Source organism: Ricinus communis, chromosome 2 (assembly GCF_019578655.1).
Source record: "Ricinus communis isolate WT05 ecotype wild-type chromosome 2, ASM1957865v1, whole genome shotgun sequence".
NCBI lineage: Eukaryota > Viridiplantae > Streptophyta > Magnoliopsida > Malpighiales > Euphorbiaceae > Ricinus > Ricinus communis.
In genome coordinates, this window is record NC_063257.1 from 3,917,469 (window position 1) to 3,930,182 (window position 12,714).

A 12,714-nucleotide genomic window follows, 5' to 3' on the forward strand; every position below is an offset into this window, starting at 1 on the left:
TTTGTCTTGGTTTTCTTTTTCTTTTTTTTTTTTTTCTTTTAATTTTGTTTTTGTCATAGTCGACGCGGTTGTTTTTGAGTTTTGAGTTGAGTAGTAAACGTGTGTAAAAAAAAGGCCATAAATTTGTACGTATAATTTAGGGGACTAGAGTTTAGTTTCAGCTGGCTCCTTGTGCTTGGATCCGCTGAGCAATTAGGACATATTTTAACTTTCTAGCTGATCAGCTACCAATTTGTCAAATTACTATTTTTATTTCTTAAGCAAGCGCCTGACATATATATGTGATTTACTGATTAAAAAAAATATTATAATAAATAAAATATCTTTTATAGAGAGAAAATAGAAATACTTTGATTTCCTAGTTATATCTCTATTCATTTTCTTTCTATTTCTAAATTAATTCCCAAATTAAAAATTCTAAAGTTATTCATTTTCATTTAGCATGGATAATACAATTAGGTTCTATGGAACTGAAATGTCAAGTTGCCTTTGATTTTTATCAAAATCATAAGCAAAATATAATTCTTCATTAGTTGCTTTATATATAAGAAAATTATAGTTGCAAATTGATAAACATTATGTCATAAAATGATAAGGGATATTGATATTTTTCTTATGGATTGGTCATCATCTATAATGGAGTGAGTATGTGTATGATAAATATGATTACAAAGTATTCTATTAGCCAAAAATCATAAACTCAACTACAAATGCTAAGTAACTCTTATAGAGTTTAAAGATACTATGTATCGTTTTAATCTCTACCAATAATTCTTGAAAATTGGATTTGAAGTTGGCCTTAATGCCTTCTATAGTTATTGATGCATTTTTAAAATTAATATATATGTTGAATATAATCAAAAAGACACCATCATCATCGATTAATAGATCTTTGTCAAAATTATTTATAAGATTTGTAATTTCTTTAAATAGAGATTGGTGATAAATTCCTTTTGTGCATGAGCTTGGTGTTATGCTTGTTGAATCTTGCTATTTTGCGATTCTAAAAAGTTGTAAAGCCCGCGCGGTTACCACTATGATAAGACCACTTAAAGCTCTACTAATGGTAATGTCTCGTGTGCATGGAAATCTTAGCTTACTTATTAGGTAGTTTGGGTATATCTGCAAAAACGGAAGCTTCAGGGATGTATTATCAAGATTGCCATCTGCGTGTGTTAATTTTGTACAACGTCGTTTCGTTCATTATTGCCATTGATGTTACTGTGGATGAAGAGCGGGATGCATATGAAGATGAACTTGGGAGTGATATTATTTCAAGAGCGATTTTGATTTATTTTCTTTTTTAAGCTTAAAAGCTAGTTTCTTATTTTGAGGGTTGATTTCCAAAGAAAGAATAATTTTTTAAGAAAAAAAAATTGAATAAAAGGATAGATAAATGGGTATTTTAGAGACCATGCGCTAGCTTGAGACATAAAAATAGGTAATTTTAACTACTTTTAGCAAGTTTGCAGTCTAATGGGACAGAAAATTAATTTACAAGCTAATTATCTATATAATCCAAGTAAAGGGGGCAACTTAGCTTTTTAGTTGTTGAGTATCATATTTTTATTGACTTTTCTTTTGGACAAAAAGGGTGGATTTATCCCCTCCACTCGTATAGTTAAAAATGAACTTTCCTGTTTTTTAAATAATTGATTTTTTGCAAACTAGCCCACTTTTAACACATGTTACATTCAACATAATTAAAAAATATCATAAAAAATTAAATCCAAATCCATTCTCACAACAACCACTCCATTCTGCCATTACTAGTATTTTTTGATTCATAATTAAATCTAAATTATAAAAGAACAATATAAAAATGTCTCCAAGAATATGCCAAGGACCAAGGTCGGCCACTGTGGTAAATAAGATGGAATTGAAGCTGATTGCAGGTAGTTAATATACTAAAAGACACATGTTTATCTTATGTTTCCTACGAATAATTCTATTTTTGTTATAAATTCATCAACTCTAGTAAATAATTTTGTTTTTATTTTAGGAAAAAATGATTTACTCTGTTACTTTAATTTAAAATATATTTTCAATTTATTAATTATTTGGATTTAACAAACACGAAAAGAAAATAATTTCGTTGACAAAAGCTTACAAAAAAAATTCATAAAAATTAAACAGAGCCTTAGTACACATAATTGGGCTTGAAAGAATCACGCTAAACATAGCGAAAGGGTAGCCTATTGAGAACAGACTCATTAATCGGCCTTGCCTTCTTTGGGCTTTGCAACCTAAACTCTGGATTGGTCTTAAGGGCATGAGTACCGTAATCTACAGCCCAAGCCGAACCAGGCCTATGAATTTACTATTTGTTTAGTAAAGAAATAGATGGTGCTCGGTCTGTACAAAAGATGGGTAGATGTCGGTCTTTTATTTTGGATAAAATTACATAATGTTGTCTTAATTTTTAAATTTTTGCTATCTTTTATGTTTAATATCAAATTGGTGAAAAGACAAAAATAAGCTCATCTCTATTTCCATATTTATTTTATATCTCCATACATGCAATACATCTCTACATTTATGTTGGTTTCTTATTTTATTTTATTTTTTTGAAAAAATAAATGTCTCATCGATGAGCTCAAGCATGTAACTCATCTTTAGTTTCAACCCAAGTACAAGTCTATGCTAGACATATATCATTAAAATTTATCAGGATTGCGCACAAGTAATGCAACTAAATAACATGCTTTTGCAATACAACATTCATCTATTAACACGCTCATATGATGCTTTTTAGTTTTAAAATTAAGTGAGTTTTTATTAAGTATCCAATAAATATGATTATTAAGGACTAAGTCTGTAAATTTTTACATTTGTAGATGAGTGATATTGGTGGAGATATAATTGCATATAAGGTTGAAACATTTTGTCTGTAGATAAAAAGTAGCATTTCCTGACCTTGACTGCCCAAAAACCTGCTCCGGTGCATGAAAACGTGTAGGTCTGATATAATATTTTCAGCCAAACACTCGGGTAGAAGAATTGAAGAAATGATAACCCAACATCCAGATTCCAATGTCAGAAGAGGGGGTCCATGGGTCATACCTGAGTTGACAAATAATTCATTATCCTATCGAAGTAAAGTCCAAACCAGAGAATCGTAACTGAATAATTACACTTCCAAGTATGGAGAATGGATGATGCTCTTTTTCTCCTATCTCTATCTCTATCTCTACTCAATTATTTCCTGCTGCTACTCCTTTTCTTTCAAGCTTTTTTTCAAATCCAACATGCATATTCAACCTCTTTGATATCTCAGTAACTTGTATCTGAACCATTCAGAAAATGGCACCCAAATTAATTCAACCTAAATCTGAGATTGCTTAATCCAACCTCACCTATTTGTCACCACAGTTAGCCTCACCGAGACACTTTAAAAGTCCTGAGGGCCATTTGGAGGAACTCAGCACAGGGGCTTGTACTGTAGCCCAAAGATTGACAATTAAAAACCCAAACTAGTCCTGTTATTTTTTAGGGTACCTTTGGAATCCCTGAGACTGAGAGCACACTGCCCTAGTGAATTCAAAGGGATCTGGTCAAGTCAATGGGCAGTCAAACCGTTGGGAATCTAACAACTATTTTCCTGACTGTGGCCTGTGAAATACTACAAGGTAAGAATAGCAGAGGCACTTTCATTGAAAGATATGGCATGGGAGTTAGTGAGATGAAGGTTATGTGTCTTATGGTCAGGGTGGGTTGTGCATACAAATCTACGAACCAAACAAATCCAACCAATTCAACCGAATCAAATTGATTTCTCGGTTCGATATGTAGTTCAGATGATTAAAAATTTATACCAAACTAATCCAATTCGAAATTATGTTTTTAATAAACATTAGTATTACGTTATTTTATATCATCTGCCTTATGGTTCCATGAGTATTTCTTTTGTTAGGATGCATACCTTTATATGTTATTTAACATATCTTATATATATCACAAGATTATTTAAACCAGGTTGAATAATACGCTTATAAAAAATCTTAAACCAAAGTAAAGATAACTAATCAAAGAATACCTCAATTACTTAGAACTATATTTTAATAAAGTTACATATTCGGAATTTACTTACAACTCATTTTACAAAATTCTAAGTAAACTACTAATACAAATCTTATAATTTCAGATTAAGTTATGCAAATCTCCGGTATAAATTAATAGTAAACTTAAAAAATATTAATATTTAAACTAAAACCGACCAATTCAAATTAGATTCGGTTTAATAAATTTTCAAACCAAAACCAAATAATTTGATTATACATATCAACCTTAACCTGTGCAAACCAACCCATGCACTGCAATTTGTAAGTCACAAGCAGAAACCCCACTCTTGTTGAATGAGTCAGAAAAGAAAAATATTAAAGATCACCCACCACAATCATGCAAGGGTTTTTTTAACCTATGGCATGGCCACTGCTTGTGTTCTCTTTCGAGCATAATAACTTTTTAGTTTTTATTTTTTTTAATCTGACAGAATTTTCAGTTTCCGAAATTCTATATAACTTGTTCACCGACCTCCTGTTTTTGTGTCTATGAACTTTTTATCTTCTTTTATTTATTTATTTTTTCTTTTATCTTTTTCATTTCTTGTTTTGGCTTTTTTTACTTGGAGCAAATATATGCTGCTTGCTGAGATCCTTTCTTGAAAGTTAACTTTTCAGATTTTATTCCGAGTTCCATATTCCATTCCTTCGAATTCAGGTGATTGATTATTCCTTGAACCACTTAAGATGGAAAATCAAAGGATAACGATAGAAACTGATAGAGTGTAGGGTTATTGCTTGTTGGACACAGAATTGTTGTAATAAAAATAATTAGGCATTCTTACAGTGGCAGGCTGCAGCAGGAGACACATGCTTGCGTTTAATAATAATCGCTGCAACTTCATTTCGTTTTAAATCTTGCATTGCTATTATTATTTGATAGACAATTTTTATTAGGTCTGAAATGGGTCCTTTCCCAGTTATGCTCTTCCATGAATACAGGCTTTGAAAAATAAGAGCTAGTGGGGACTGCAGTTGGCTTTGGCTATACAGATAATATTAATCGCAACAAGGGACCATCTTCAACTACTTTGGTTTCCACCTTTTAGTGTTCATAAGGTAAAAAACACAACCCTTTATAGCAACGCAATGCATAGACCGAAATTTGTTAGCAAATGTCTCCTGAGTTCTGACAATTGCCTTTGCTTGGAATTGGCAAAGCATCTACGGACCTCGTGTTTAATTATAACCTGAACACCATTATCCCCCACAAAATAATAATATTCAACACACGTCATGACAATCTTCCTAGTCTCTTTCAATAGTTATGCACCTAGTGATCGATCCTAAATATGGCTCCTTACTGCTGGACTCTCTCCAATTTTGATTTCCCTTTTCTTTCCTTTTCTTTTTAGAAAGAAAAGAAAAAGAATAGTTGGTTTAAACCCAAATTATCATTTTGGACTTTTCTATGTAAATATATGCTATGGAACCAAGTCATAAGATTTGGAATTCAGTGCAAAATGTAACTGGGGACAGGAGAATTGAGCTGGAATTGCAGTCATACAGATGTGAACGTACTAAAGAAATCAATCGGATGGTTGCATAACTAGTACTAATGCTTTTGTTGTTCTTGATAGATGATGCTGTACATAGGATTGTGGCCTTCTTTAAATATATCTGAAAACTCTCTCATCATGGTATTATTAGCAGCTGGGATTCCTTTCTCTAATTACAGGGCACTGTAGCTTTTGGATTTCAGCATTTAAATACTACGTACCTGCTCAGTACTGTTCTTGACCTTATGTTATCAGCTGCTTAAAAAAACGCTGTATTCTTATGTAATGCAACCAACTATTCAGTTTTCCTCTGCAGGAGAATTTATTAAGTTGAGCATTGTTTTCTCTTTGTATATATTTGAGCATTCAATAGACATGTTGCTCGAATTCTGGCTTTATACAGTTCCAAAGAGAAAAATTTAAAAAAGGAACTGAGAATGTATATATTATTTGTACTTACAGACATATTAATGTCAATAGGTACATTCAGAATCGTGACTATAGTAAATTACGTCTTCTTTTTTTTCTTTTTTTAAAGATCAGTGAGATATTAGAGACCTATTAGTAAGCGGTACTCATTAGAAAATAAGCACTTATAGCTGACTGAGCTGATGCAACTTATAGGTATTTAACATCGAATGCAACTTTTTATAGATAACTGTGTTACTTTCTTCTGCTGTCAATTGGGGTTTAATCTTACCGGACAATCTACAGATTATTTTAAATGTATCCTACTAATATGAGAAAAAGAAATCTATTATTATTCTTTTAATATTTTCGTAAAATATATATTTATTAATTCTAAATAATAATAATATATTAAAATATAAAATACTCATATATATATATATATATATATATATATATTTTATTAATTATGTTATAGAGATTTTTATTTAAATTTGATGCATATACTATAACTAATAGAAGAGTATTGCGTATGGATTTATATTTTGATATTGGATAATTGATACATATTCTATTATTTAATACTAATGAATATGTGTCATATGGATAGGGACATACAATAAATATGGATATTATTATTATTATTATTATTATTATATACACCAAATTTCATAAAAATTTCGTTTTCCTTTTCTAGATAAATGCTGGGTCTTTTCTCCAAAAGTGCTAAAGGTGGGGAACTATTATATGCTGCCCGTTCCGGCTCTATTGGATCAATACCTATGCATTCCCAACTGGCCAACTCGCACGATGTAGGGGCCAAAGACCCCTCCTCTTTCTGGAAAAAAGAATTTGAAAGAGAAAGAAAAATAAAGGAAATAAAATTAGTTTATATATACTTTTTTATTCTATAGTTAAATTAAGTTTAGGAAGTTGCAAATCCAGTCCAACTAAGCAAACTAATCCTAGTTTTCAAAGTGAAGAATTAGAAGAAACCGTCAATGTCTTCGAAGCTTCCAAAAATTTCAAATGTTTTATATGTCATATTAGAAATATTTATATTTGTTTAATCTTAATGTCTCCTAATTATTAACTCGTGTAAATTTGTGGCGTGAGATGGTGATTACTCCCTCTATAGTTGGGCCTTTGGCCTTTTATTGAGTAAAATCATTACTTGTTATAAAAGAAAAATTATTGTTAAAAAAAAAAAAAGAAAAAAGAAAAACTCACTTCTTACTCCCTGTACTTTGACAGAAGACAAATGGCACGTAGAAACGACGTCACTCTAGGGTTCGAAGTTGAAGTTAAAGATTTCATATGGTATGTCAAAAGATTTTCTGGACCCAAAAAGGACAAGCAAACAAGTTTAGCATTGTCATTCAATGGTGCAGATGTGTCTGCATGCTGCTGTTATAAACAATAGTGACCCATATGGTGGATTTACATATAATTAATCTTGAATATAATTCCCACATGATATCTAATTAATAAATATATATTTTAGCAGTATATAAATGCAACGTAGTGGAATAATCTTACGGGAAAATTACGTACATAGAATTTCTTTTAGTGTCTAAAAATCAATAATTTGTTCATTTCGCAGTCTTATAGTATTCTCGATTAGGCTTACTTTGTAGCCCCAGCACTGGATAACTTTTTGGCCATAGCTGACACTATCTTGTAATTACGACCTAAAAAAGCAAATTTACGTAAAATCAGAAAAAAAAGAAATTTGGGACAAATGGTTGTAATAAAGTTATTGGGGTCATTCATAGAATAGAACTTATCAAATTTTAACTTTTATATTTATTTAAACAGCTTCTAATTAACGGTAGAAAACTTAGATCTAAAGTGACATTATATGAATATATTATCTTTTGTACTATTGGGAGAAGAAAGGCAGAGGAGACGGGAAACGAAGACTTCACTAACTCTTTAGATAGGCAACAATAATTCAAACATATTGTCTCTTAGGTTACAGTTAATGAACTTTCAGAATTTGGATCAATTGATCGGAGGTTGGATTTGAAAAGGGCAACTTGATTATGTGGCAAAAAGATAATGGCTCTTGTCTAAATTAGATCAAAGGAGAAACAAAAAAAAGGTATCAAATTTGAAGCTATTCTTTTTTGCACAATGTGGTCTAAACAATTGAAGAAGACAAATAAAGATTCCAAAGAGGCTTTTGCTAGTTATGCGTAAAGCAAAGAAAGGACGGACCATCTATTTGTAATAAAATTATCCCTTTTAATCGTACTTGAAGGATTAAAAGTTGATTAATTAAGACTTGTAAACTTAAACTAGTTGGACTTCCACAATAATCAAAGACCAAGAATAAAAGAGGTATGTGGGCACAATTAAAATTAGTCGATTTGAATATTGTTTGGATTACTGGAAAATGATTATATAAATACAATATGCAAAGGTGTCATTAAACCTTTGACAGTTGAAGTTGGCTTTTGGATCTTGTGTCCTCTCCTAGTTTTATATACTCCTTTAGGACATAGCTGCCCTACACTTCACATGGTTGTTCGCTTAATCATATTCACAGGATAAACTTTAATTAATTAACCAGTTCTTATGTTGATAAAAGAAAACAAAAAGAATTCTGAGAAAAACAAAAGTTGGAATCTCAGTTGGGTTTTTGTTTCTTCTTATCATCAGAACCCAATGAAGTTTCTAGTGTTTTTTGCCATTTTTCTGGGTAATAATTGAAAGTTAGAAATTGTAATACATATTTTATCTTTTTTCATTTAACATTTAAATATAACAAGCAGTAAGAAGTACTGCATCATTTTCTTCTTCTTCATATGATTTTTAAAACCCCAATTCATCCTAAATTTGAATTTTGCATTTTTAGCATTTAAGAGGAAAAAAAAAAGATTATTAATGAGATTCAAACTTAAATTCCTTATTGTCTATTTTCAAAGAGTTTATTCGGATAAATTAGAATCTGAAATAAAGAGTATTTTGATTTCAATATATGATCTTTTTTTTTCATCTAAAACATAAATTAAATTCACTTTCAAAAATTCAAATAAATCCATATCCTAGAATAATTTTTCACGATCTATATATATATATATATATATTAATAATTCTAGCATATGGACAAACTAATAATGGCTAATTTACATAATTATTATATTTTTTACACTAATTTGCATATGCAATTAATATATCAACTAGTAAGTTGATTTTTTGAATTAAATAAAGATACCAATTGTAAGAAAATGGGATATTAATTATGCTTTCATCATTAATCTATAAATATAATCATTACATAAATTAATTATAGTAAAAAAAAAAAGAAAATAGTAAAACATTTAAAATTTAAAAAAGAACTCTACAATAATGGATTTGATTTCATATTATCATATATGCCATTCATTAAATTTTTATTATATTAATTTAAATCAATAAACTATTAAAATTCAAATAATATTAATTTTCATAAATCTATAAAATATTATATATCTTGATTTGATTATAATATTTAAAATTAAGATGATTATTAAAATTTATAATATGTTTTGAAATTATTACTAATTAAATCAATACCTATAGAAATATCATAAATAAAAAGATTAATCCTAATTTGAGAATTGAGAAAATTGAAAATGAAAACCTTAAATATCTAAGCAACGGATTTGGAGTTGGAGAAATAACATGAAAATAATATTGTAGGGGCCCGCAATTGATCTTCGAGCATTCAAAGACCAAACCCTAACCATTCACCAATAATCAGTGGTGCGGGTTCAGGTACGACCCCATTGTACGGTAGCCACCTGACATATCCACTTCGTTTGCTCTTTGGACCGTGAACCCCACGTGCTACAGAGTCGCGTACAAAAGCCCTGGAACTGGAGCTAAGCGCGCGCCGCACACACTGTCTTTCAGTCCAGTCAAACCCAGTCCAAAGAAATGAAAATTGTATAATAATAATAATAAAGAAAAAAGAAGAAAAGGGTTAGCACTTAGCACAAACACAATCTCAAAAGAGAAAGAAAGTGAAAATGATAGATACATTTTACACAACAAATCAAACCCAATAAGTTAGTTCCTTCTTTCAATCTATAAAACTTAAACAGATAACATAGTAAAAGCACAGCTAAAGTTTAGTTACCCAACTTCATCTCCTCTCTCTCCAAATCATGAGTTTTAGCACTTAATACCAAAAGGCAAATTTACTATTGCCCCTGACATTTGATATAATGTCCTAACAACTCCTTCATTAACATATTAATACTAACAGATCTAAATGTCCATCTCTCTACTAATTAATATTAAATATCTAAATGATTTTTTTGAAAGTAATGTGATAAAGAATTTTAAAAAAGAAAGGTTGCATGGTATTTAATTGTTTTGAATTTTTAAATAACTAAAAAAAACCAAAATCGATTTTTATAAACTCTACATAAGAACAAATTATTAAAGCATTATTACAAAAAAAAATTATAATTTAATTTATTATTTGTTATAAGTTCACATCTTTAATTTTTCTTGTAAATTTAGTAAAGGGGAAGCTGCCATATCGTCCACCAAGATTTAGAAAATTAATCCACGCACTAACTTATAAGACTAAATCGATATGCTTTGTTATCATTTACCTGTAATTTTCTTTTAAGGGCTTATATTATACTAAACCTCGGGGGCAAAAGTAAAGGGGTCCATTAGTGAATCATCATAAATTTGAAAGACTGACAAGTAATTTACCCTAATAATAATAATATGTCTGATGCAATTTATATATAGAGAGAAAGAAAACAGAGAGTGACAATAGTGATATAGAAGAAGGAAGATACATAACATGGAGAATGAATCTATCTCTGAGCTTCTTTGTCAAGAAAGTGAGACTCGTCTTGAGGAACAAGAATTGGGAGATGATGAGGCCATAAGAAATGGTTTTGGGGATTTAGATAGAGAAGAAGAGTATGTGGAAATGTTAGTTGAGAAAGAGATCAGTTTTAGTAAGTCCAAAGAGGATCAATCGTTGAGTACTTTTGACAACTGGGTCAAATTTGCTAGATTGGAAGCCATTACTTGGATCCTAAAAGTTAGTGCTTTCTTTTTTGGGTTTTTGTTTTAGATACAAATGCTAAAGTTGAACTTACAGAATTATATTAATATGGACCTTTTTATGGATTTTCTGGGTAATTCATGCAGAACAGAGCAATCTTTGGTTTTGGCTTCCAAACAGCTTACTTGTCAATTACATACTTCGATCGATTTCTTTCAAGAAGGTCTATTGATGTAAGATAACCTTCTTTTTAAGTTGCAGATTTTATGTTTGTTACTTTGTTAACTGAATTGATTAAGCTTTCTGGGTGCAGAGGGAGAAATCATGGGCAGTTAAATTGCTATCGGTGGCATGTCTTTCTTTGGCAGCAAAAATGGAGGAGATAAAAGTGCCTCCGTTATCAAATTTTCAGATTGAAGAATACAATTTTGAAAGCAAAGTGATTCAAAGAATGGAGCTTTTGGTATTAAACACATTGGAATGGAGAATGATTTCTTCTACTCCTTTCGCTTTTCTGCATTACTTCATCATTAAATTCAGTAAGGAGCCTCCACCGTCACGGCATTTGGTATCAAGGACCGTAGGACTCATCTTCGCAGTGGTGAAAGGTAGCTTCTAATTGGGCATTAATTATGTTTTGTTTTACGTATTTTCTTTATTCTATTACTTTTAATGATTTTGTCATATTGATGTATATTTTTAAGTGCAGAGATCACTTCGATGGAGCATAGACCATCTGTTATAGCAGCTGCAGCAGCTTTGATGTCATTGGATCGAAATCTGATAAGGAAAGCATTAGAGTGTAAGATCGATTCCATTTCTCCATCTGGGTTTCTTGAAATTGTAAGTTTTTTCATTTAACTTGTTTCTATTAGTTTATCAAGTTGGAGTACATTCTGATCACCTAGACTTGCCATATCTTGGTTTCAATAATGCAGGAAGATGTGTTTCAATGCTACAGTCTGATGCAAAAATTGGAAATGGAGAAGCATGGGACACCAACATTTGTAAATTCAGATGTCTGGCCTACCCAATTCAGGCCAATGAGTGTTTTAGAGAATTCTTCAGTTACTTCTGCTATTAGCAGTAAAAGAAAACGACTTGCATTCAGTGATTCTGATCAAAATTATGGTTTACCTGATCAAAAGCGGCACCGATAGAGAAAATTTTGAAGGTTTTGCCTAGAGGTTTAGTCATTGCATATAAAGGATTATATGTTTTGTTTGAGCGTATTTCCATTATTAATTCATGGATATGGTTTTGGAGTTGATTGAAACTGTCTCCTCAAGGAACAACCTTACAGAGGAGAAAAGGAGAGAGAGAAAAATAAAAAGGGAAGCTTTGGGCTACATTTAAAAGCTGATCGTCAATAGACCAATGCCACCAGGTGGAAAAGAATACAGGCCTGAAAGAGAGGTTGCTTGTACAACAGTCAATTCATATGCTTACTCATATCTTCAATTCTTTTTTCTTTTTCTGAAATTTCTTTCATTAGTTTCTTTTCAACTTTCCTTCTGGGTTTGTGTCTTGCTACCCTACTTGTTGATGGCGCGCTTTCTTGTGTCTTTAGAAAGGCTGATGATAGATATATATTGTGGACTGAGATGGGAAAGAAAAGAGAAGGGACTCTGTTTTTCTGTTGGTGTGATTTGATAAGCCTCTGCTGCATGTTGGCCATCCAAATAGTATTATAAAGGGTGAACGTGATTGGATTTGTTTGACTGTT

The 12,714-nt window shown here is 30.9% G+C and overlaps 1 protein-coding gene across 1 annotated transcript; it reads left to right on the top strand.

Moving 5' to 3' along the window:
• The first annotated feature begins 10,698 nt into the window (after positions 1–10,698).
• Positions 10,699–12,714, top strand: LOC8265305 (cyclin-D5-1). The gene is made up of 5 exons (XM_002510057.4): positions 10,699–11,024; positions 11,135–11,221; positions 11,302–11,596; positions 11,698–11,831; positions 11,927–12,714. Exons 1-5 carry the CDS (start codon positions 10,779–10,781, stop codon positions 12,146–12,148), a joined length of 984 nt encoding a protein of 327 aa, XP_002510103.1. The 5' UTR covers positions 10,699–10,778; the 3' UTR covers positions 12,149–12,714.